Below are 26,850 nucleotides of genomic sequence, written 5' to 3'. Positions count from 1 at the left end.
TAAAGGGAAAGTTTTCCCCTTGATATTAAAGTCCAGTCATGTCTGACTCTAGGGGGTGGTGCTCATCTCCATTTCCTAGCTGAGGGAGCCAGAATTTGTCTGCAGACAGTCTCTGTGGTCATGTGGCTGGCATGACTAAAAACCAAATTAAGAAAGATACAGAGAAGCTAATAAGACTTCAGAGGATGACGACAGGGATGATCCCAGGGACTGAAAACAAAGCCCTATGAGGAAAGAATGAAAGAACTGGGTAGCCTTGAGAAGCAGATGACAGAAGGGACATAGGCTAGCATTCTTCAAGTATTTGAAAGATTGTTACGCAGAAGGAGGACAGGATCTTATCTTGTTCATAGTAGAGTTCAGGATGTAAAATAATAGGCTCAAGTTACAGGAAGCTAGATTCTGGCAAGATATCAGGAAAAACTTCCTGACTAGGGAGGTCATGGACTCTCCCACACTAATTGCATTCAAGATGCAGCTGGGTGGCCATCGGAGAGGGATGGTTTAACTTGGAGTCCTGAACTGATCAGGAAGTTGGACCTGATGGCCCTCTGGTCTGTTCCAAATCTGTTATTCTGTGATTCACTTCCCTAAGCTCTCAAAACCTCCTAACCAGTCTCAGGGGTGTAGAGTATTCAAACAAAAGTCTTGCCCTTAAATGTCTTATTAAATATCATTTGCAAATACTGCAAAGTTGATTTTCTGAATATGGATTGAAAAACAACCTTTGCTAGCCAGATCAGGACTATGGCTTGGGAAAAAGAGTTCAGTCCAAATCCCTCACTGCAGCTGCTAATTACATACAGTAAGAAGAAAGAAGGGATCTGCTCTTTGACTACTGCATTCATTTCTTTCTGCTTTCTTCCTGTTTTCTGAATTCTATAGATCAAGTTGTGACTGTATCATGGGGGAGGGGAACATCAACCTTCTCCCCTGCTCCATTGCCTCTATCACCACAAACAGACTTAGTCAGCAGTGGAACACGTTTAATGCAATACTGGGTACAGAGACAGCAGGGCCACCCAGCCACTTCTCACAGAGGCTGTGTTTGATGGTAAAGGCATAGGCCTGCGAGGCCAAGTACCAATGGATGAGCTGAAGGTTGTCATCTTTCATCATGTTTAACCATTGTAATGCCCCCCACCTCATAAATATTTCCTTAGGGCCTGGACTGCCCATTTAACCACTAGAGCATGGGTCCTCAAACTACGGTCTGCAGGCCAGATCCGGCCCGCCATGCCCATTTATCCGGCCCGCCATAGAGGTTTTGGACTCACTGCGCACACGTGGCAAGGCAGCAGCTTGCTCGTGTGGAGATAATTTTGGACTTGCTTGGAGAAAAGGATCTCCTTGCAAGCAAGCCGGCACCTCACCTCACCATCTGGCGGCTTGCTCACAAGGAGATTGTTTTCTCCAATTGAGTCCAAAACAATCTCCTTGGACTCTCTTGAAGAAAACAATCTCCAAGCGCCCGCCCCTGCCTCACCCTGGCCTGTCCCCCCTGCCCTTACCACCTTGTATATCCTCACTGTAATGAGGAACCCAAAACTGAGCACAATACTCCAGTTGCGGGCGCACCAGAGTCATACAGAGTGATAATACCTCTCTCGATCTAGAAGCCACACTTCTGACTATGCAACCAAGGGTGGCGTTTGCCCTCTTAACCACCGCATCACACTGCTGACTCATGTTTAGCCTGAAGTCAACCAGTACCCTGAAGTCCCTTTCACAAATGCTGCTCTCCAGACCCTTGTCCCCTAACCTGTATTTATGGCACCTATTTCTATGGCCCAAGTGCAAGACCTTGCACTTATCCACATTGAACGCCATCCTGTTGTCTCCTGCCCACTTCCATAGTCTGTCCAGATCCTTGTGGAACTGGAATACCTGCTCCTCAGTTGTGGCCACTGCTCCAGTTTTAGTATCATCTGCGAATTTCATCAGCAGACTGTTCACCCCTTCTTCCATGTCATTTACAAAAAGATTAAACAGGATCAGCTCCAGGACAGAGCCCTGGGGGACTCCGCTTGTCACTGGCCACCATCTCGATGATTCCCCACTAATGGTTACATTCCCCACTAATGGTTTAATTCTTTTTTTCTCTAACCAACAATTTACCATGCGTTGAAATTATTTTCAAATTCATGGTTTTCTCCCCCTTTTAACTTGCAGGCTTGTTTTGGCTGTGGAAAATGTGACTGTAGTGGAGTAAAGGGGGAAAAGGTAAGTATTCCGTGTCTATAACATTTGTCTGATGATTTTGTTAACTGTATATAGATCATGAGACCAAAACAAAATGGCTTTGAAGGTGGGTAAAGAATGCTGCCCATGATCATAGATATTGTTTATATCATTTTATACTCTTAACCCTAAACAAAGTATTTCTGATCCAGTCTTGCATGCTGATAACAAATTCTGAATGTCTAATATTCCCCAAATTCTATAGCATGCAAGTGAGGGATGGGGAAAAGAAGTGGACAAGCAGCAGAAGTGCTCTCGCCTACTCTAAAAACCAAGTGCAATCTCAACTGGGCACAGAAATGGAATCCTGTGTAGATCAATAACGGATCTACAGATTGATTTCTTCATGTGCAAGGTTTCAGGCCTGGAGGAAATCCATGCAGGAAATAGAAGGAGATACAATTCTTCAATTAGAGTTGCAGCAGACACTTTATTCCGTGTCTATAACACTTTGCTACCTGCAACTCCTTCTCCCATTACAGGAAGGAGGTGAGGTGATTGACCTGTACACAGGGAGAGCATCCACTCTCCCCAGTACAAGCAAGTCCCCGTACCTTCAACCCACCACCCTCCCACTATCTCCAATCTGAGATAACAGCAGAATTTTCGTTGCTGTCGTATGCAACAGGAAAATTCCTGTTACAGTCCTGGCTTTGTTCCTCTATTGCAGGGTAACATCCACTTCACCTCCCACCTCCTCCACCAGCTTTCAGGGGTTCTTCAAGAACACATGTGGTGGTCTTCATACCAAGAACATAAGTTATGATTACTGGTACTGGTGTCTTTAGTTTGGGAACTCATCTGAGACCCCAGCTAGCCAGCATAGGGAAGTGTGACTCATCCATTTGGGGTTGGGAGTCATTGGATTCCATCGCCTCTGCTTCCTGGGCTCCAGTCTGCCCTGCGGCAGCCCTGAATCTAAGTTCCCAGCTTTCATGGGGCATTCACCAGTAGTTGAGCCCCTTGTGCTGTGCAAGCATTGCCTCTCTTCTATGCCCAACACTGCTGCCACCATGGCACCCAGAGGGGAAGAAGTCTGGTCACCAAGAATGGTGCCTGGCGCAAGCACTGGCAGCACCCATTTGCTCTCCTCCTCTGTGCCTACCACTGCTGCCAGGAGCAGTGGATGGGGAGGAAAGTTGGTTGCTGGGAGTGGCACACAGCTCACTACTTGCAATACCCTTCTTTCACATCCTGCAGCCACTCTTCAGGCAGCTGCAGCTGATAGGGAAGGTTGCTGCTTGTGCAACAGGGGGCGCACAAGCACTCACATATTTTCTGTGGTGGCTTGGCTTGATTTGCAGGACCAGGCTGTGCACAAGAGGATGTCCATGAATGCTAGAGCTACAGATTCCAAAAAGGGTTCCTCCAGATCTAGCACCAGCAGAGAGATTAAAGAACATCAGCTTGTTCGAGCTGAGAGTCATTTTTCTTTTTGTCGGACAGGATATTTTCAATTTCCATATCTTGATTTAAACTGACAACACATCAACAAATGCTTATGTAAATGAGCAAGGGGACACTAGTTACCCTCTCTAAACACTGAAATGCAAAATCTTGTCCTGTACAAACATTTGTTGTTGTTAGTAGCGAAGTTGTGTCCGACCAATCGCGACCCCATGGACAATATTCCTCCAGGCCTTCCTGTCCTCTGCCATCCCCCGAAGTCTACTTAAGTTCACACAGACTGCTTCAGTGACTCCATCTAGCCACCTCATTCTCTGCTGTCCCCTTCTTCTTTTGCCATCAATTGTTCCCAGTATTAGGCCGTTCTCCAGTGAGTCCTTCCTTCTCATTAGGTGGCCAAAATATTTGAATTTCATCTTCAGCATCTGGCCTTCTAAAGAGCAGTCAGGGTTGATCTCCTCTAAGACTGACCGGTTTGATCGCCTTGCGGTCCAAGGGACTCACAGGAGTCTTCTCCAGCACCACAATTCAAAGGCCTCAGTTCTTCGGCACTCTGCCTTCTTTATAGTCTAACTTTCACAGCCATACATTGCAACAGGGAAAACCATAGCCTTGACTATACACACTTTTTTCAGCAGGGTGATGTCTCTGCTTTTTAGAATGCGGTCTATATTTGCCATAGCTTTCCTCCCCAGGAGCAAGCGTCTTTTAATTTCTTGGCTGCAGTCCCCATCTGTGGTGATCTTGCAGCCCAGGAAAATAAAATCTGTCTCTGCCTCCGTTTCTTCCCCATCTATTTGCCAGGAAGTGAGAGGACCGGATGCCATGATCTTAGTTTTCTTAATGTTGAGTTTCAAGCCAACTTTTGCGCTCTCCTCCTTCACCCGCATCAACAGGCTCTTTAGTTCCTCTTTACTTTCTGCCATGAGAGTGGTATCATCTGTATATCTGAGATTGTTGATATTTCTCCCAGCAATCTCAATTCCAACAGGTGATTCATCTAACCTCACCTATCTCGTGATGTGCTCTGCATATAAGTTAAATAGGCAGGGCGACAGTATACAGCCTTGCTGTTGTGCATGAAGCTCTGACAGAAACAGTGACTCACGAGGAGACCTTGCACTTGGCACCCTGTGCCCAAGAGTCGCCCCAGCAACCCAGTGCAGGGACAGCTGAACGTCTTCCCTTGAGCCCCAGTTCGTTGAGCAAACGCCTGGACCTTTATCAGAGACAGAGAGTCATGAGAAAGAGGGAGCTGCAAGTTCTACTCAGAAAGAGGCAAACTGCCTCCTCCCCTCCTGATGCTGATCTCCCTGAGCCAGAAACAGAAGACACTATAGGTGTCATAGATTTCTCAAAAGCCGAGAACAGACGTCTTTTGCATAGATTTGAACAATTACAAAGTAGGCAGCATAAGAGAGAAGAAAGGCGTGACTTGGGAGAATGATCCCATGTGGGCTCAGAGAGAGGCCATTATAGGGCTGACATCTGCTTAGCTGGGACCGCTATTAGGGAACTTATCTATAGTATTGTAAATCCTGCAGACAATTAACATTAAAGGACTTTAGTTTTATTGCTCTGTGGAGAGTTGAATGTTTATACAATCGGCCTCATGACACTTGCTGAACTCCTTTCTCAATTTTGAACCAATCTGTGGTTCCGTGTCCAGTTCTCACTGTTGCTTCTTGACCCGCATATAGGTTTCCCAAGAGACAAATAAGATAGTGTGGTACTCCCATCTCTTTAAGAACTTGCCACAATTTGTTGTGATCCACACATTCAAAGGCTTTAGCATAGTCAATGAAGCAGAAGTAGATGTTTTTCTGGAACTCCCTAGCTTTCTCCATGATCCAGCCTATGTTGGCAATTTGACCTCTAGTTCCTCTTCCTCTTTGAAATCCTGCCTGTACTTCTGGTAGTTCTCGGTCCACATACTGCTGGAGCCTAGCTTGTAGGATTTTGAGCATAACTTTGCTAGCATATGAAATGAGTGCAATGGTGCGGTAGTTTGAACATGCTTTGGCATTGCCCTTCTTTGGGATGGGAATGTAAACTGACCTTTTCCAATTCTGTGGCCACAGTTGAGTTTTCCAAATTTGCTGGCATATTGAATGTGGCACTTTTACTGCATCATCTTTTAAGATTTTGAATAGCTCAGCTGGAATACTGTCACCTCCACTAACTTTGTTGTAGCTCTGACTTCCTAAGGCCCATTTGACATCACATTCCAGGATGTCTGGCTCGAGGTCAGTGACCACCCCATCATGCTTATCAGGGACATTAAGCTCTTTCTTGTATAGTTCTTCTGTGTAATCTTGCCACCTCTTCTTAATCTCTTCCGCCTCTGTTAGGTCCCTGCCATTTTGGTCCTTTATCATGCCCATCTTTGCATGAAATATTCCCTTCATATCTCCAATTTTCTTGAAGAGGTCCCTGGACGTCCCTCTTCTATTGTTTTCTTCGCACTGTTTATTGAAGTAGGCATTCATATCTCTTCTAGCTATTCTCTCGAATTCTGCATTCAGCTGGGTGTATCTTTCTCTTTCTCCCTTGCCTTTCGCTTCTTTCCTCAGCTATTTGCAAAGCTTCCTCAGACAGCCATTTTGCTTTCTTGAATTTCTTTTTCTTTGGGATGGTTTTAGTTGTTACCTCTTGCACAATGTTGCGAACCTCCATCCATCCATCTTCAGGCACTCTGTCTATCAGATCTAATTCCTTAAATCTATTTGTCACCTCTACTGTATATTCATCAGGGATATGATTTAGGTCATACCTGAGTGGCCTAGTGTTTTTCCTTACTTTCTTAAATTTAAGTCTAAATTTTGCAACAAGAAGCTCATGATCTGAGCCACAGTCAGCTCCTGGTCTTGTTTTTACTGACTGTATAGAGCTTCTCTATCTTGGCTGCAGAGCACATAGTCAATCTGATTTCTGTGTTGACCGTCTGGTGATGTCCATGTGTAGAGTCGTTTTTTGGGTTGTTGGAAAAGAGTGTTTGCTATGACCATCATATTCTCTTGAAAAAAATTCTATCAGCCTGTGCCCTGCTTCATTTTGTACTCCAAGGCCAAACTTGCCTGTTATTCCAGTGATCTTTTGGCTTCCTATTTAGCATTCCAATCCCCCATGATGATAAGGACATCATTTTTTGGTGTTAATTCTAGAAGGTGTTGTAGGCCTTCATAGAACTGGTCAACTTCAGCCTCTTCAGCACCAGTGGTTGGGGCATAGACTTGGACTATTGTGATGTAGAATGGTTTGCCTTGGATTCGAACTGAGATTGTATCCCAGTACTGCTTTTCCTACTCTTTTATTGACTAGGAAGGCTACTCCATTTCTTCTGAGGCATTCTTGCCCGCAGTAATATACCTGATGGTCATCTGAATTAAATTCACCCATTCCTGTCCATTTCAGTTCACTGATTCCTAAGATGTCTATGTTCAGTCTTGTCACCTCTTGTTTGACCACATCCAGCTTGCCTTGAATCATGGATCTTAAGTTCCAGGTTCCTATGGAGTATAGATCTTTGCAGCATTGGACTCTCCTTTCACCACCAGATGCATCCGCAACTGAGTGTCCTTTCGGCTTTGACCCAGTTGCTTCATTCTTTCTGGCGCTACTAGCACTAGCCCTCTGCTCTTCCCCAGTAGCATACTGGACACCTTCCGACCTGAGGGGCTCATCTTCTGCTGTCATATCTTTTTGCCTTTTGGTACTGTCCATGGGGTTTTCATGGCAAGGATACTGGAGTGGGTTGCCATTTCCTTCTCCAGTGGATCACGTTTCGTCCGAGCTCTTTGCTATGACCTGTCCGTCTTGGGTGGCCCTGCATGGCATAGCTCATAGCTTCATTGAGCTATGCAAGCCCCTTCGCAAATAAGGCCACTCCTCTAACCAACACTTCTCCAATCACATGGCAAATTGTGCTGAAATTGAGTCCACAAGTTTTGTAGAAGAACTTCTGAAGTAAATGGGATTAGTTTATAGAGAATGAAGAGCCAAGGAGGTAACAGAGGAGAAATGAGAGAGCAAGCTGCTTTTGAAACAATAGGACACTAGAGCCTTTCTGAAAAAAGGAGGAGGAGAGCAGATGGGTTAGACATATACCAGGCTGAGACATCAATTAAGGAGGGTCAACCAATGACAAGATGGTTCAAGTGGATGGTTCTGAGAAACCAGAAATCACCATGATGGTATGGTTTTTGCATTAGTTAACTTTAATCTGAAATCAATATAAATGTAAAATGCTTAATCTATAACTTAAAGCTGATTTCACTTGCTTGTAGTTTAGCATAATAGAAGTCCATTATTAGGGGAAAAATGTGCTTAACTCTGAAAGGAGGAGAGGTAACCTTGACAGGTTGCTTGAATCACAATGGTGTCTCAGTCCCCAAGGTCATACTCACCTCAGCTGAATGGGTTTCAGAAATTGGAACTGTATCAGCAAATCCCCAGCTTTGCATATTCCACAACTGATAGATGGTCCTAAAGCTGGAACCTACATTTGTTCTCAAGGTGAGCACTGTGTTTTACAGGCCCCAAAATATCCCATTTCTATCGTCTTGCCAAAGGCAGCATCCTTTGACACAAATTAAATGTGACATGAAATGAGCTAGGACTTCAACTAGGTGCTCTGATACCCACTTTGTCTCCTTTTAGCCTAAGTCCCTAGATGACAAAGCTGTAGGTGAGTGAAATGATACCTCATTGAGATCTATCAAGCTTTGGGTAAGCCGCAACTCTAGAGAGGAACTGGCCACTAAAGAGGAGCTTCCATCTTCAAGGACAACTCTCCAGCAGTAGATATCTGCAGAGTAGTCATGTGGGTGTCATTCCCCCAAAATGCTTTGGTCACCAAGCACCACACTATTGACTAGATTTGCACAGCACACTAAGTCCTCACCGTGTCCAAAACCCAGTGTGCTTCTTAAAGAGTGCTTTGTTTGGGTCTTATAAGTCACCCTAACAGGCCACCCTAGGGTTTGCAAATCCAGATAGCACTTTCCTCATTCCTTGAGGTGGTGGACTAGTGAGCAGAGCAGCAAGGGCAGTGACAACCATGTTGCTGCTCCTGTTCTCAGAGGTAAAGTTGATTTGTAGACATTCTCCAGCAACACATTGTACTGAGCCTGCCATTCTTCCCCAAGTCTCCCTTGCAATTGATTTTGCTGTGGCAACCCACACCTGCTGTCTTTGCTGATGAGAAATGTTGGGAAAATCCAAATAAACAAACAGAAAGGTTGCTTATAGGTGCCCACACCTGCTGTCTTTGCTTGTGAGTAATGTTGGGAAAATCCAGATAGATAGATAGGTTGCTTATAGGTGCCCTTGTGATATAAAATCAAACCTACGGTATCCCTACTCCTTTTGCCCAGAAAGAACCAGAATTCCAAGACAGATTTCCTTTGTTCCCTGTTGTTAGCTCACTGCTCCTTTGAGGGACTGGAGCTCTATGCTCAGCCTCAGCTGACTGCTACATTTAGTTGCAAAAGCCTTGGCAGAATGTAGATCCCAAGGAAAGTTGATCCTTTCTTTTTTCTTTTTTAAGAAATTTTATTAAAATTTTAAACTAATACTAAAAACATCAATCATCACATACATCGGACTTACTGGGTCAGCCCCCTACTATATATCTTTTAACATTCTATGATCATATTCAAATCCATTTATAATAACTTGAAAACATCTTTAGATCTAAACCAAGTCCCGTTTCTCCAGCCAATAAAAAAAGAAGTTCCAAATTTGATAGAAGTCACTATCTTCTTTCTCCTTCATCAGTAAGATCAATCCATCCATTTCTTGCAAAGTCCTGTTTCTCTTAACCAATATTAAAGGAAAGAATCTCCAAGTTGGATAAAGGTCAATATCTTCTTTCTTCTTCAATGATAAATTCAATCTAAACATTTCTACACAATTCAAAATCTTTTCATTTTTCTAGTATTAGAAAAATAAGTTCCTCACTACTACATTTACAAATAAAATCAGAAACATCCATTTAACATCTTTAAAGACATCTTAGCTGATCTGTTTGGTGGCAACTAATACCTATAATATCTTTTAAACAAGCTTTCTTTAAGCTAAGTTACTAATGTTTCATCTAGCTTAAACATCATTTAATCAAATACAGTTAACTCCTTATAAGAGCCCAACTCTTTACAATCTTTAACATATCTCACTTATATCCACCCATTATGTCACCAACAACAGTAGGTTAGCCTTTCCATATCACATATAAACCTGCCAACCCATTTAAGTCATTCCTTTTTAAGAGAATAAGTTCTCTTATTTTTACTCTATTTCATAAAAAATACCCAAGTTATGTTCACATATCCAACATCCATTTTACATCTTTAAAGACATCTTAACTAATCTGTTTGGTGACAACGATTACCTATAATATCTTTTAAACAAGCTCTCTTTTAGCTAAGTTACTAATGTTTCATCTAACTTAAACATCATTTAGTCAAATACAATTAACTCCTTATAAGAGCCCAAGTCTTTACAATCTTTAACATACCTCGCTTATATCCACTCCTTTTGTCACCAGCAATAGTAGCTTAGCCTTTCCATATCACATATAAACATGCCAACCTATTTAAATCATTCCTTTTTAAAATAAAATTCTCTTATTTTTTCTTTACACCCCTGCCTAATCTTTCTTCTTCCTTTATTTTAAATCGTTGTAGTGCCTGTAATAAATCAGTATACGTCTTCAATTGTAGTGCATATAGCCCAATAGACAAAGCTCCTTCTATTGATAGCCACATAAACATAGTCTCTCTTAAATACTTAGCTGTCTTCTCCTTCTCCAACATGATGAGCAGATCCCATGAAAACTTACTTATTGGCTTTACTAATTGCATTGCTTTATCCACTGTTTCAAATTTTCCATCTGCTTGTTGCTTTTTTACAAGCAAGTCCCACGATAGCTTGCTTATTGTTTTTCCTGGTTGTATTTCTTTATTCACTATTTCAGATTTTCCATCTGTTGTTGCGTATTTTGTATATTCTGTTCAAGTTTGATTTATATGCCCAAAGCCTCATTAATGGAATTGTCTAATTTTTCAAAACGTTCTTTTTATTCAATTAATATGATCTCCTGCTGTATCAGTATCGCCTGTTGGGATGATCGCAAAGCTGTTAAAGAAGTCTGTATTGCCGAAAGTGTCTTCTGTAATTCTTCTATAGTAATAACAATTTTTGCCAAAAGTTACAAAACAGCAACAAAATAAAAAAGAAGATAAAGGAAAAAGATATAGAAATAAGTATATTTACTAGAAATCCAAATCCAGAGTGGCAGCAAAAGGGAATTTTCAGCTTTCTTTTTAGTCTAAGTCACTTAGAAACAAAGGCTTGGCAAATGTCCAGATGCTTTGGCAAAAGTCCCAGAAACAGAAAGAAAAATGGCCACTTCTACAGGCAAATTATATCCTTCTAGTAGTTCTTGGCAAAAATCCAACATACAAGAAAGATCCTTCTATCATTTAATTCCACAGTAATTATTTATTTTGATTCTTCGCCCTTGGAGAGATTAGAGAAAAAAAGACCCTTTTCTTACATAAAGACCTCCATCTCTCTCACCTCATTTTCAGTCACCGCTTGAAAGTCTGTTGGGGGAGGGGATTCCTCCCTCCATCCAAAGGGCTTTTTCTTTTTTCTTTATGCCAATTAGCAACAAATACAGCTTTTCCATGGGTAGTATTGCAAAAAAAGAGAGATAAAAATGTCTTTCCCAGTAAATCCGACGAATTTCTAGCTAAATTCCTAAACTATTAGCCGGATGTCAAGGACTTGTGGGGGCTAAATTCCCCCCTGTACTGTCCGGTTGAGAAATACCTGATTTTAGAAACATAGAAAACATAGCGAGTCAGAAGGGGTCTCCCGGGCCATCTAGTCTGACCTCCGGCACCAGCCGGCTCCGCTCACGACATGCCCACCATATGGACATCCAGCCTATCCTTGAACACCCACACCGATGGGGCCTCAACGACCTCTCAAGTATTTTCGAGAGGAGTATTTTCTCACAGTAGATGTGGGGTTGCCGCCCCACACCATCCAGAAGATTCCCCAGGCACTCTATCTTCGCCCCGACAGGGCTTAGATGAGCCTCCCACGGCCCCCTACCGAACAATTACCAGCGTGATAATGGAGCCCCATTAATCACAGCTGTCCCATCCCGACGCCATGCCAGAATTCCGCAGGAAAGTCGATCCCTTCTATTCTTTTGCTAACAGCAGCAAAACTGATAAAAGCTGCCATATTAGTCTTTCTAGTAGCATTGCAGTCACTCTCATTTGCATGTCAAAACCCACACCTAAGACCTGTGCCTTCCTGATTGTCATGCCAATATCCTGTAATCACTGATAATATTATATTAAGTCCCCACTGCACATCTCTCATGTTCTTTTTGACTTTGTTTCCATATTTCATCATCATCTGCCCTGTTCCTGTAACTCAAAACCTACAAAATACTCTGTATATGTTCTGGAATCTTGTAGCTGGCAGGTGTGCCTCTACCAGACAGCACTGCTTATGAGGCTTGTCTCTACAGAGGGGTTTCCTGGGTGTTCTCACCAGTAAAACTGCTGAGCTTTATGACGTATGCACTTCTCCCTGCATATCTGAGTGTATATTCGCATGGCTGCTAATCTGGGACGTCCTGACAGTTACCAGTAGCCACACTTTTTCCCTGCTTCACTCTTCTTCTAGCTGCTTTTCTTCCTCTACACACTAATCCAGAAGGAGTTGTTTTCCTGCTACTGTGGCTATGATTTGTAATCCACACCTCGTCTCCATGCTGTTTTCCCACACAGATTTTCAGGGTACAGGAACTTGATTTCCTCTTCTTTGCCTGAGTGCCCCAGCAACACACACTACAGTCACACACACTATAGCTGGAGGTGAGGGTACCTGATAAGCTCTCACATTTTCTCTGCTGCACTTTAGGACATGGGCCCTGTTTATGAGGTAGACACTGCTTCACAGCTGTAGTGAGCCAAACTCAACTCACAATCATGGCTGCCAAAGAGAAGGGCCTCATTCTTCCTTGCATTGCCTCCTGGGATACTGCATAGAGGACTAAGAGGAAAGAAGATGGCAGGAGGGAAATGGCTTACCATGAGCTTGATCATCTGGCAGACACAACTGTGGACTATAATAATCACAGAGGGTTACTTATATGTCACGTCTCTATAGAGCCATTGTCTCTATATAGATGGTAAAACAGGGTGATAGAGGATACCCCCACACACACACAGATTGAAAGCTAATTGTTTGGGGTAGCTACCATTTATTGCTATTTGTGGTGTACAGGTTTTGTAGAACTACTCTGCACAATTGCAAAAATGTGCAGTGCGATCAACCTTTTAAAAAGCATCTTATGTTCATTTTTTGAATCTCCCAAACTGGAGGCATTCAAGGTGCAACTGGATAGCCATCTGAGAGGGATGTTTTAACTTGGAATCATGCACTGAGCAGGGGGTTGCACCCAGTGGCCCCTTCCAGGGCTACCGATTCTATGTTTTACTTTATAGCAGCAAACACCTAAGAATAATTTAATGTAGGCGTATATGAGGTCAAGCTATACAATGTGTTAACTATGTAGATGATCCCTCTTTTGATTTCTTACTTGAGAATATATGTGTGTGGATCAGGTCTAACATGCACAGGGGTATTAAAAGTGAGTAATTTTCATCCCCAAACCCCACCCCCCCCCACCCCTGCACACAGGGATTTTAAAAAGGCAGAAACAGTCTCCATTGGCTTCAGTGGCGGCTGTTTTAAGGAGATTTCAGGAAGGAAACAGATAGAGATAAGAATTGTATTAAAGAGATCCTAAGCATATGGGACTGAGGGCTAAATGTGAGCTGCATTAATCTTTTTAAAAACACAAATATGATTGGATAGGGGGAATCAGACCCACAACTACAAGCAGGGAGTATAGGACTTGCTATTATCTCAATAAAAATGCTTTCCCCTTTGCCAGTAGCTGTTTGCATCAAGGTGGAAATCTCCATTAGTGGGATTTTGTTTGGCTGCATTTTGCTAAATTGAATGTGCTCTTGATTTTCACAGGGAGAGCGAGGTTTGCCAGGTTTACAAGGTTTGGTTGGGTTTCCTGGAGTACAAGGACCAGAAGGTCCACCAGGTTATTCAGGACTGAAGGTAAGATTAATCCTTTATTGAAACAGTTAACCTGAGTAACTCTAATTTCAAAACATGCTAATGTGAATTAATGCATCATTTCCCTATCTTCTTAATAGGGTGATACTGGAGAACCAGGACTACCAGGAACAAAAGGAACAAGAGTGAGTTTGCTTAAATTTATTTTGGCCTATTTTGGAGAGTTATTTGTGATTATATATTATAAGTTATTTATGATTTAACAGTTCACTAAAATACAGTCCAAATGATTAAACAAGAGTGGGGCTTTACAGTAGCATAAAATAGAATGTTTTGAAGGCTTGACTATAGCTTGGAGCCATAGGCTTAGCTACTGCGTTTCCCTTCTGAACACAAAAGGAATCTTTGTGTATGTCTGGTCTCTTCAACATGGAGCAAATTTTCATGACTGAAAAAGAGCTCCAGAAGGAAAGGAGAATCAGTGAAATACTGCCCTTTCCTCACTTTATGCCAAAGGAGGATTTCATGAGTAAAGATCAGTTTATGGCAATTTAGAATCCAAGCCACAGTATTCTTCATGGTATGTCTTTCACTAAACATCTCAGTAATGTGTTGCGTCTCAGCATTTTGCATACCACCAAAGCTTTTATTGAGAAGATGGGGTTAAACTCCAATTCTTTGAAAAATTGGTGATAGTAGCATGAGGAAAACATGGGCTATAACTCTATGAAGTTATTCAGAGTTGGGCTGTCAATAGTATGTTTTTCTTATTTATGCTTCTTACTCAAAGTCCTAAAAAAAAGCACCTCTCATGAATTTTGAAAAGTCCTTCTGATATTAACACTAACCAGACATAGCCCTGAATTTATACTGAAAATATTAAATGTTGTCTTGTACTGATTTACTGTCTTTGTAATTTTCTTAATTTCAGGGCCCTCCAGGTCCAGCAGGCTATCCAGGCAATCCTGGCCTACCCGTATGTATGACATAACAATTACAATTTAATCACCACCCAAGATTTCAGCAGTAATGTATGTATGTATCTATTTATTAAAACATTTTTATGCCGCCCCATTCGCCGAAGCCTCGGGGCGGCTTACAACAAATAAGTTAAATAACATTTTAAAATATATACATTAAAATAAATTACAAATATACAATATAAAATAGGCTGCCCTGGCCAGAAAAATTCAATAATATTAACATTTAAAATGCTGCTTGAATAAAAAGGTCTTCGCCTGGCGCCGAAAAACAAATAACGATGGCGCCAGGCGGACCTCTCTGGGGAGCGCATTCCATAACTTAGGCGCCACCGCTGAGAAAGCCCTCGTCCGAGTAGCCACCCTCCTAATTTCTTTCACGGAGGGCTCCCGGAGAAGGGCCTCTCCCGCCGATCTCAGGGGGCGGCTGGGCATATATGGATGTAAGCGCTCCTTCAGGTAACCAGGACCCAAGCCGTTTGGGGCTTTATAGGTCATCACCAACACCTTGAATTGGGCCCGGACTTCAATGGGAAGCCAGTGAAGCTGACGGAGAACTGGAGTCATGTGAGCATAACGTCCAATCCCCGTCAGCAACCTGGCAGCTCTATTTTGAACCAATTGAAGTATCCGGACCGTCTTCAAGGGTAGCCCCACGTAGAGCGCGTTACAGAAGTCAAGACGGGAAGTCACCAGCGTATGTGTCACTGTTGTAAGGCAGTCGTACTCCAGGTAGGGGCGCAGCTGATAAACCAGCCGAAGCTGGAGGAAAGCGCTCCTCACCGCTGCTGTTACTTGAGCTTCCAGTGAAAGCTCAGGGTCGAGGAGCACTCCCAAGCTGCGGACCTTGTCCCTAAGAGGGAGTGCAACCCCGTTCAGGACAAGGTTCAATTCACCCTCTCCGAAGCCCGATCCGCCAACCAACAGGACCTCCATCTTGTCTGGACTGAGCTTCAGTTTATTGGCCCTCATCCAGCCCATTACCTCGGCCAGGCACCGGTTCAGTACAGCCACTGCCTCACCTGGATTGGTGGAAGACGAGAGGTAGAGCTGGGTATCATCAGCGTACTGATGGTTCCGCAGCCCACACCTGGTGGGTACTGATGACCTCTCCCAGCAGTTTCATGTAGATGTTGAACAGCAAAGGGGACAAAATAGACCCCTGCGGTACTCCATGGCATAGCTGCCATGGCGCAGAGCCATAGTCCCCTAGCACCACCTTCTGGAATCGGCCGTTGAGATAGGAGCGGAACCACTGCAAAGCAGTGCCTCCGACCCCCAATCCCGCTAGCCTATCCAGAAGGATACCATGGTCGATGGTATCGAAAGCCGCTGAGAGGTCCAGGAGAACCAACAGGGACGCATTCCCCCTGTCCTTCTCCCTGCACAGGTCATCATACAGGGCGACCAAGGCAGATTCAGTACCGTACCCGGGTCTGAAGCCGGACTGCAATGGGTCCAGATAATCAGTTTCATCCAAGAGTGCTTGGAGTTGTCCCGCCACCACCCGCTCTAACACCTTGCCCAGAAACGGGATGTTGGCCACTGGTCTATAATTAGTGGCCATCTCTGGATCCAGTGATGCCTTCTTCAGGACCGGTCGGACTACCACCTCCTTTAAAGGGGCAGGCACCCGACCCTCCCTCAGAGAAGCATTAACCACTTCCAAGATCCAGGTTCCAATCCCATGCTTGGAATCATTTATTAACCAAGACGGGCAAGGGTCCAAAAGGCAAGTGGTTGGACGTACTCGTCCAAGCACCTTGTCCACATCATCGGGCCGCAGTAACTGAAATTCATCCAATAAATCTGGACCAGACGGCAGCGTTGGTGTCTCCTTTGAAACCTCTGAATCAATAGTGGTATCCAGCTCGTGTATAATATAATTATGGTTTTTCTTACTGCTTACTTTTATTTATCATGTGCATTGCCTTCTGTTTTCATGTTAATTGTTTTTATGATGTTGGATTATTACTTTTTAAAATTGCTGATTTTATTTGGTGTGTCATTGTTTTTGTGAGCCGCCCAGGCAACTCTCAGGTTATGGGGTGGCATTCTAGTGTCACGAAGGAATAAATAAATATATAAATAATGTCCTCCAGGTATTAATATGATAATTGTTTCTTTTGTTTCTTCCTACCTTCCTTTGTAATCACAGGGCATTCCTGGAGGAGATGGCCCCCCAGGTCCTCCTGGTATTCCAGGATGCAATGGAACAAAGGTGAAATGCTTTAAAGATACATTTGAAATATTTTTCAAATGCATTGCAATATTTAAGAAGTAAAGTCACTTTCTCTGTTCCATTAGGGTGAAAGAGGTCCTGTTGGTCCCCCAGGTTTACCCGGATTACCTGGAAATCCAGTAAGCCATTTATTATATTTAAACCAAAATCAGAAAAATGCAGTTTTTATTAGATGAAAAATAGGTTAAAAGCTTCAGCAAATATTTAGATTGAGCATGCAGTATTTTACTGGGATTTTAAATATATGCTTTCTAAAAATGATGCTTAAATGCCTTGTTAGATGAAGCTTTTTTCAAAAAAATATAATATTTCTCTTCTAGGGTCCTCCAGGACCTATCGGAATAAAGGTACATTAAAAATTTTAAAACAGACATGTTATTATTGTTTATATCATTTGTGTACTATGTTACTATAATCAGTGAAAATTGTCAATATTATAGCTGTATTGAGTATTAGAAAAATAATCTCCAAGTGAGTGGCTTGTCAGAACTATAGCTGTAGTACTTGAATATGGAACACATTCTTTACACTCAGATTTTCATGTGTAAACACATAGACCTTGACATTGATATTTAACCAAATATACAATATCATTACAGTTGTTATATAATAATTATGTGCTGTGAAATCGTCTCTATCTTATACAGTCCCTATGAATGAATATCCTCCAAACTGTCCTGCCCTTGACAGCCCTGCTTAGCCCTTGTGAACTCAAATTCTGGCCTCCTTTATGGAATCAATCTGTCTTGCAAATGTCTTCCCCTTCTTCTGCCTTTCACTTGTCCTAGCATTATTGTCTTCTTCAGTGAGTCTTGCCTTCTCATGATGCACACAGAGTATGACAGCCTCGGTTTTGTCATTTGTGCTCTCAGAGCAAGTTCTGGTTTGATTTGAACTAGGACCCTCTTGTCTATCTTTCTGTCTATCCAGGGTCTTCTCAAAGCTCTCCTCCAGCACTGTGTTTCAGATGCACCAATTTTTTCCCCTGTCAGCTTTCTTCACTGTCTAGCTTTTGCACCCATACATAGTGTGGATAATCTTGGCCTTGGTCTCCTTTCCTTCATCGCTGCCCTTCCAATTGTCTGTCCTTAATTTCTTGGCTGTACCCTTCCTTTGAATTGATGACTGAGTCAAGGTAGGCAAAATCTATCATAATGTCAATTTCTTCAGTATTAATATTGAAGTTCTGTAATTCTTCTGAAGTCATGATTTTTGTTAGTGTTTAGCTGCAGTCTTTGCTTTTACACTTCCTCCTTTAACTTTCATCCCCTGCCCTTTCAATCATTGTTGCTTCCTGCCAGTAGTATAGTACTATCAGCATATCTTAAATAATTATTGATGTATCTTCCACCAATTATCACTCCTTCTTACCCTGATCCTAATCCAGATTTCCTTTGATATGTTCCGTATACAATTTGAAAAGATAGAGAATCAACCCCTTTGTGATTCCTTTCCTTATAGGAAGCCATTGTTTCTCCATATTGTGTTCTAATACTAGCTTCTTGTCCACAATACAGACTGCACATAAGGATATTCAAATGCTGGAGCATATTACTTTCCTTCTAGACCATCCTAGTTTCCTATTATCACCACACAGTCTAAGGCTGTGATCTACGCAGTATAGATTGTATTTTTTGCTGCAGTCTATGCAGCATAGACTGATAATCTCATTCATTCATTCATTCAAATTTTTATACAGTATACCCCCGTGAAGTCATAGTTCAGCATTTGCGGCCTCAGTCTTTCATGGCAGTTTCCTCGCTGTGTGGCATTTGTTCACAAGGAAATCGTTTTCTCCAAGCGAAACCAAACTGATCTCCTTGCGAGCAAGCCGGCGCCTGGAGCTTGTTTTCTCTGAGCGAGTCCAAACCGATCTCCTTGCAACGATCTGTGCATGCGTCCGTCCCGCCCCGCCTTGCCATGTGTATGCGCCCGGCCTGGCCCTCCCCCCCGCCTGCACCACCTTGGCAGCCCGCGCCCATCGCCAGCACCTTTCAACTGGCCCCTGTTCAAAAAGTTTGAGGACCCCTGTCCTAAGGCTTCTGGCAATGAATCTTTACCACATTCAAAATCCACAGTTTTTCACAATTCATGGGTGCTCTAGGAATGCAACCCCCGTGAATTTCAGGGGACTACTGTATACCCTCTGCATTAGCCAAATGTTTCTCTGAATGATTTACAAGAAAAGTTAAAAGAAAAAACCCAACTCAATAAACTATGCAAACCTAACTCTAAATAAGCCGAAGTTGATAAAAAGTGTTCCTGGAAACTGAGTTTGTATTGAAATGGGTCTTTGATATGCAGTTTCTCTATACTATCCCTTTATTGTGAAGGGTGGGATATAAAAGCTATAAATAAATAAACCCACCTATCAACAGCATGTCTGCCTTATCTGAATTAATTGGCCTTCATCCTGTCCATCACCCCACCCAAACACTGGTTAAAAACTGTCACCACCTCACTTGCATTAGATGAAAAGGAGAAGTAGAACTGAGTGTCATCAGCATATTGGGGACACCTTAGCCCAAACCTCTGGATGACTTCATCCAGTGGTTTCATGTAAATGTTAAATAACATGGGGGATGATATGGAACCCTGTGAAACCCCATGGCACAATTGCCATGGCGCAGAAACATAATCCCCCAGCGCCACCTTCTAGAACTGGTCAGTCAGGTAAGGAGCAGAACTATTTCAGAGCAGTACATTGCAGAGCAGTGCCTCCACCCCCAGGCCAGCCAGCCTATCCAGAAGGATACCATGGTTGATGGTATCAAAATCTGCTGAGAGGTCCAGGAGAACCAAGAGATGTACTCCCCATGTCTTTCACCCAGAAAAGCTCATCTCACAGGGTGACCAAGGCAGTTTCCATTCCGAAACCAGATCTGAAGCCAGACTGAAGTGGACCCAGGTGGTCAATTTTATTCAAAAGTGCCTGCTGCTCAAGCACTTTCCCCAAAAAGGAAATGCTGGCCATTGACCTGTAGTTGTTAATATTCTTTGACTTGCCTTCTTCAGGAGAGGTTTGACTACTGCCTCCATTAACAGAGCTGGAACCAGCTCCTTTTTCAAAGAAGTGTTTAGAATCTCTTGGACCCAGGTATGCATTCCTTGTTTGGCCTGGATGATAAACCATTGAAGGACAAAGGATGAGTATGCAGGTGGCAGGCTGACCTTGTCCAAGCACTTTGTCCACATCCTCAGGCCTCAATAATTGAAACTTATCCAATAAAATAGGACCAGACAGTGTTCTGGATGCCTCTGTTAAAGGACCTACATTAAATATGGAGTCAAATTCACGATGAATCTGAGTGACTTTATCCTCAAAGTGCTGTGCAAACTCCATTACACTCTGGGGGCAGACCAGTCTAATAGGTCCCCTACTCATGTGGAGGGAAAGAGAGGATAAAATTTAATTCTGAAAAGGAAGCAAGCTGACCATAACAAAGGGGTTAATGTTAACCCTCCCAGACCAGCATCCTTCTGTCCAGTTGAAAAGACCAGGTCAAGAGTGTGACCTTTTTCATGTGTTGGGCCAATGACATACTGAGACAGCCCCAAGGTTGTCATGGCAGCCATGAAGTCCTGAGCTGCCTTGGACAAAACAGCCTCAGCATGGAAATTGAGACCCCCAGAACTGCCATTCCAGGGGTCTTCAACACCCCTAAACACCTCAAACAGCTCAGGCAGGGAGTCAGACGTGCAGCAGGGTGGGCGGTACACTAGCAGAATCCCTATTCTGTTTCTGTTGCCCAGCATCAGATACAAACACTCAAGACCTGCCCTTGAGCTGTGAGAAGTAGAAAATTACTGTGACTAACGAACTAGAACAGTTAAGGCTATGGATCACTTAGTGATTAATGAAGTTATTGTGACTAACGGACTAGAACAGGTAAAGCTATGGATCACTTAGTGATTAATAAAGTTACTGTGATTAACACAAACTAATAGACTACAAGATGTAATCAGTAGACATGGCATTAAACTTCTGAACTTAGAATCCAAAGTATGGCTGTGTAATTAGCTAATGCATATTAATGGTACCTCCTAGTATGACTCAGAGGGTTATTACATGAACATGGGACATATGAGCAGGAGGGGGTAACATACCAAGGAGTAGTATGATGAAGGCGGGTGGAGAAGAGTGTGAACTCTTAGTATCCCAGCCAATGGGAGAAAGGAGGCAGGGACTTTGTGCAAGAAGTAGGGAATAAAAGGCTGCGTAAACTGCTCCTCCAATGCACTACATTTGGGGTGAGTGCCCGGTCTGGCCAGAACGTATTAAACTGTTGCTGCTTGGTACTTGCCTCTCGTATCGTTACTGCTTGGATTTCATTCCTTACAGAGTGAACAGGAAGACCAGAGAGAGGAGCCCCCAAGGTGCTGATGCTGCTACACTGAGTACCTGGGTGGGCACAGCTAAGAGAGAATAACATCCAGCCCAGGTCTCTGTAATACAAGCCAGATCAGCCCCCTCATCCCAATCACACTGTGGATGATTTTATTCTGAGCTGACCTGGCATTTAACAGTAGCAGCACCATGTCTGAGGGTAGCTTGATTCATCCAGGTGGGGGAAGAACCAGAAGAGAGAACAGCGGTCAGTTATCTGAGCCCTCTTCTCTGCTGACCATTTGATTCCCCATCAGGCATTTTTCATTCTAAAATGGTAATTTTAGAGGGTAAAATTCTTCATTGCAACATCTTGAGCATCACTTTGCTTCTGTGGGAAATGAATTGCTGCACTCCTTGGCATCTCCTCTTTGGGGGCTGAAATATATATCGAACATTTCCATTCTCTGTACTGTTGTCTTATTATCCATATTTGTTAGCATATTTTTGTTAGGATGTGGACTAATTCAGTCACTGCATCTTGTTGTACCTTATCCTCTTTTGGTACTGTTTCTTTACACTGGCCATTGTAACAGTTCATTTTGTCCCCTCATGATAGCTGCTGAAAAGTTGCATTCCAGATTCTTTAGAAAAAAAACAATTTTCAATCTAAAATACAACCAAAATAACACTTCATTTAAAATGTAAACATATAAAATTAAACATAACATTAAAATAATTCTTGACAATACAGTGCCCCCACTACCAGGGCTAAAGTTACATGTTACAGATAAAAGAAACCCATTCAAACTCTTTTCAGGACATTAATTATATTCCACATTCTTTGTACCAGTCACACAATTGGTAATCACATTTTGCTTTCCAGTTCTTACCTTTAATTAACTTACTGCAGTTATTATATTTATTAAATCTTTATTCCAGCTTCATTATTTCTTATCAAATGTTGGAAATAATGTAATCTTAAGGGCATTTTTCTTTATTTACACTTAATATTTTACTATATTCTTTAAAAAACCTCTTTCCAAAGTTTCATAATATATTCACATTCCCACTGCTTATGGAAATATATACCCATTTCATGACCACATCTCCAACATGAATTGGAATATTTTCTATCAATACAGTTCACCTTCACTGGAGTTAGGTACCACTTCCATACAATTTTATTTTTTAAAAATCCCTTATTCTTACTGTCATACATTTTAATATCCTTTTCATCCAATATTTTCCCAAACTTCCTTACTTATTTCATATTTATCTTTTTTAGTGGCCATTTAAAAATTTGATTGATTTTTAAATCAAAAGCTTTAAAAATATCTGAAGATATTATACCAGCTTTGGATTTTCCTTTACCTATTACCTCTACTATATTTAAAACTCTTTTGGTCAAATCTGCTGTCTCCTTACTATACAGTCCCTTTGATCACATTTATCATTAAATTTATTCATTCTATTTACCAATACTGCTATAAAAAAATTGTGTCTTGATTTATCAATGATATAAGTCTATAAGACCCTAGATCAGTCAAATTATTATCAGGCTTAGGAATCAAAACTATTATAGCATATTTCCAAGATGCTGGTATATTTCCTCCTAATATTTTATTTAACAAAACTTTTAATTTTGGTATCAAAAACTTTTAAAAAGTTTTATATTATTCTGGTCCTAATCCATCTATCCCAAGAGATTTCCTTATTTTCAACTTATTAATACTTTCCTCTATTTCTTCTTTAATTGTTTGTTCCATTATGTCTATATTCATCTGTTGTAGTTTCTCCCCTACATTTTCCTCTATATAACAGATATTTTGACAGATTATCATTTGTCAAATAATTCTCCACCTGTGTATAACCTTGAATAAAATAGTCCTAATTTATATCTTGTTAAATTACCCTTTTTCCCATCTTCATCCCTAACTATTCCAATTGATTATTTAATTTTTTGTTGTGCAGAATTGGTCAAACCCTTGAATTCTTACTACTAAATTCAAAATAAGCCCTCTTCACGTACATTAAATTTCTTTGGTTTTTTTGCCTTCTACATTTTCTAATTCCTTTATTTTAGCTTGTATTTCTATTAGGATTTTTAAATCTCTCTTTTGTATATAATTCTTCTCTAGTTTTTATTTCCCTTTCCAATTTTTTCACCTATTTGCTTTTTTTAAAATACAGATGCCTCTTTAATACTTATCCCTCTTGCAACTGTCTTCATTGTATCTCATACTATACCTTCATCATTCCCCTCTCTATCATTAATTTCCCAAATTTCCTTTAACTCTTTCTCCATTTTATCTCCTACATCTCTCTATTGTAATATATTTGTATCCATCCTCCATCTTTTACTTTCTTTATAATCACATTCAATTCTAAAATCTATATTTACCAAAGCATGGTCTGTTACTTTTATCAAACCTGCATTCAGGATTCTGTCCCTATTTCTGTCAACTTTTGTTGTGGTTCTTGCCTGTCCTTAGCAATTTTCAGTGTTTCTTCTTTTATCCGTCTAGGTCCCCCATTCCCTTACAGATTCACGCACTTTTTGCTACAGGAATTATCTTTTTGCATTCGTCCCCAATAAAGTTTCTGGTTTAAGTTCACAGTTCTTCTGGTGCATGGTCAGTTGAATTCAATAATGCAGATCCGTTCTTTGTATGGACTTCAAATTCTTCAGGAATGTAATTTAAGTTGTATTTTAGCACTGAGCTTTTTCTATTTAAGACCTTTTTCACCTTTATTTTAATATTAAGGGGGTCACTACCACATTATGCTCCTGGTCTTATTTTGGCAGTGAGAATACACATTCTCCAATGTCCACTTCCCATTACATAGGGTCCCCCCTCCCCAGTCCATATTGGCCACTTGGTGATATCCATGTGTATAGTAGTCCATTTAGTTGCCTGTTTACTTTCAATAAACAAAATTTTGACTTCATTGAATTCTTTGAGTTGTTCATTGATTTGTTTCTGACCCTTAGGCCAGATTCCCAATTCCCTTACTTTTGTATTCCAATCACCTATAACTATCAGCATTTCTTGTTTCAGTGTGTTAATCAATTTCCTCTTGGACATTTGGATTAAAGTATTTTACTTTTTTTTCTTCAGCCACTGTTGTTGGAGTGTATTTTTGAAAGATGGTTATGTTGATAAGTTCTTTAAGAATTCTGATTGATGTTATTTGGTTAGACTTTTTATTATAGCTTTTTACTGTTTGTGTTGCATCTTGCCTTAGTATTAGATTCATTTCATCTGAGTAAAACACCTTTATGTTTGTTGATTTGTTACCCATTCTAGTCCACTTTATTTCATTCACACCAGTTTGCTTAATTGTTCCATTTCTGTTTTATGGTTTCCTGTTTGCCTTGATTCATACTTCTCTTGTTCCATATTCCAGTGTTGTATGTTGTACAACATGATTTTCCTTTCACCTCTGTGCATGCCAACCGCCAGACTTCTTTTCATTTATGATCTAGTTGGCATTAGCAACAGTACTATTTGTATATGTCCTTTTCTCTTCTGCAGTAGCTGGTTGAGTGCCTTCCAACCTGGGAATTGTTGTGATGGTGGCCTTTGACAAGCATTCCTGTGGGATGCTAGCCATGCCACTTTTTCCAATTCAGATTCCAAAGATGAATATTTTGATGAGATTGAGGAGCAGGTGGCTCAAGATCCTGGGATACAGCAGGAGAAGGTGGAAGAGGTGGTTAGCTAAAGAAGGGCAGGCATGCTGGCAAGTCAAGACAGACCCTGGAAGTAGCATGGAGATACAGCCAGCCAGAGCCCTACCACAAGCACTGACAGTGCTCATAAATTTCTACATTGTCTTTTTTCTAAATTGTGTAATATAGGGAGACCCAGGAGAAGTTATTGGACTCATACCAAATGGTATACTAAAAGGTGAAAAAGGAGTTCCTGGCGAACCTGGATTACCGGTAAGCTCTATTATCAGTGCATCAAAATTCACCATCATCATGACGGTGTAGAAGAGTGAGCGCCAAAAGGAAAACATATGTGTCTCAAGAACTCTGAGATGAGGTTGCAATACATTTCTGTTCACACTGAATAAAAAGTGGCATGGACACTTCCTTCCCAAAGTTTATTGTCTGCAGATTCCATTGCAGTCTCTCTATAAAGGTAAAGGTTTCCCCTTGATGTGAAGTCTAGGGGGTGGTGCTCATCCCCGTTTTCTAGCCAAGGGAGCCAGCGTTTGTCCGCAGACAGTCTCCGTGGTAATGTGGTCGGCATGACTAAACACCAAGGTGCACGGAATGCTGTTACCTTCCCACCGAAGTGGTACCTTTTTATCTACTTGCATTTGCATGCTTTCAAACTGCAAGGTTGGCAGGAGCTGGGATGGAGCAACGGGAACTCACGCCGTTGTGCAGATTTGAACCAGCGACCTTTCGATCAACCAGCCCAGCAGCACAGCAGTTTAAACCACTGCGCCACCTGCATCCCAGTCTGTCTATATATCACTATAAAAATAAATGGGAGCTGTTGACAAAGAAGATTACTCTTAACTAACATGTGTAATTCTGCTATGTATTCTATGAATAAAGGACAAACTGACATGATATGGGATACTACTAGATAGATTTAATGACATTTTAAGCTTTCCAAGCTGATCAATTTGAAATAAGGATGTGGTGCTTTTCTTTAACTCTTCCCACTGTAATTTCTCTTATGGAAGTTGCCCCTGAAGATTCTGTTAGCTAAGGAACAAAACAAACAAACATAGCAACATTTCAAGGATTTGTCTTTTTTTATCCATCTATGGATGATGCTAAATTTAAGGGTATTAGTTAAATTCAAAGAAACAGCAAATGAAACAAGTCACAGGCTTAACCATTTCACCCTTACAACTGCTTTGAAACTAAGAAAACTGGTCTATATATTTTGGCCCTGAACCATTCTAGAATGCATCAAAAAGTTGCAGTAGCACTATGTGTGGATGCATGTGTGTGCATGAGAGAGAGAGAAAGAGACAGACAGACAGACTGTCCTGTGTAATACATAACTGTTTCAATGGTTCTTTTTTATATACAGGGATCACCTGGATCACCAGGCATCAATGGCCCTATTGGACCACCTGGACCTTCTGGAAGACCAGTAAATGTCAACTTAGTGTACACATGATAAGTGCAGCCAGCAAACTTAACATACTAATAAAGCTTTGGGAATATGAATAGGCATCAGGGTAACAATTCAACCTCTCTTCAGAGAGAAGTTTTTCTGTAGGCTCAGACTTAAAAATAAATTTAATCAGTGGATTTCCATGAATTTCAGGGCAAGCCAGTTCTACAACCCCACAGAACTAATTCAGCACTTCTGTCCTATGAAAGTTCATAGTTTTGCTCAGTGCCACTGCTAGTTCTGTTTAGAGTCAATCTAATATAAGAAGTAGTATGAAATAAAATCCTGTGTTTAAATTATTTGTTAGAAAAATGGCAAGTCTGAAGCAAACCTGAAACAAGTATAACACATAGCATGAATACTTTTGGTTTTTTTTAAACA

General features: G+C 41.5%; 1 protein-coding gene across 3 annotated transcripts in view; it reads left to right on the top strand.

Moving 5' to 3' along the window:
- The window catches only part of COL4A1 (collagen type IV alpha 1 chain), a 197,252-nt gene that overhangs the window by 46,638 nt on the left and 123,764 nt on the right, over positions 1–26,850 (top strand). For all 3 annotated transcript variants that reach the window (XR_006414881.1, XM_044431656.1, XM_044431657.1), the window contains exons 2-10: positions 2,173–2,223; positions 13,723–13,812; positions 13,911–13,955; positions 14,702–14,746; positions 16,909–16,971; positions 17,058–17,111; positions 17,313–17,339; positions 25,185–25,268; positions 26,383–26,445. Coding sequence is in view for 2 of the 3 variants with exons in the window: in XM_044431656.1 (XP_044287591.1) it covers positions 2,173–2,223; positions 13,723–13,812; positions 13,911–13,955; positions 14,702–14,746; positions 16,909–16,971; positions 17,058–17,111; positions 17,313–17,339; positions 25,185–25,268; positions 26,383–26,445 (522 nt within the window). In the remaining variant the exon portion in view is untranslated. The remainder of the gene's footprint in view (positions 1–2,172; positions 2,224–13,722; positions 13,813–13,910; positions 13,956–14,701; positions 14,747–16,908; positions 16,972–17,057; positions 17,112–17,312; positions 17,340–25,184; positions 25,269–26,382; positions 26,446–26,850) is intronic.

This window comes from Varanus komodoensis, unplaced genomic scaffold, assembly GCF_004798865.1.
Source record: "Varanus komodoensis strain SLA01 unplaced genomic scaffold, ASM479886v1 scaffold23, whole genome shotgun sequence".
Classification (NCBI taxonomy): domain Eukaryota; kingdom Metazoa; phylum Chordata; class Lepidosauria; order Squamata; family Varanidae; genus Varanus; species Varanus komodoensis.
The sequence above is the reverse complement of the archived record's forward strand: the minus strand, read 5'-3'. Positions and strand labels throughout refer to the sequence as shown.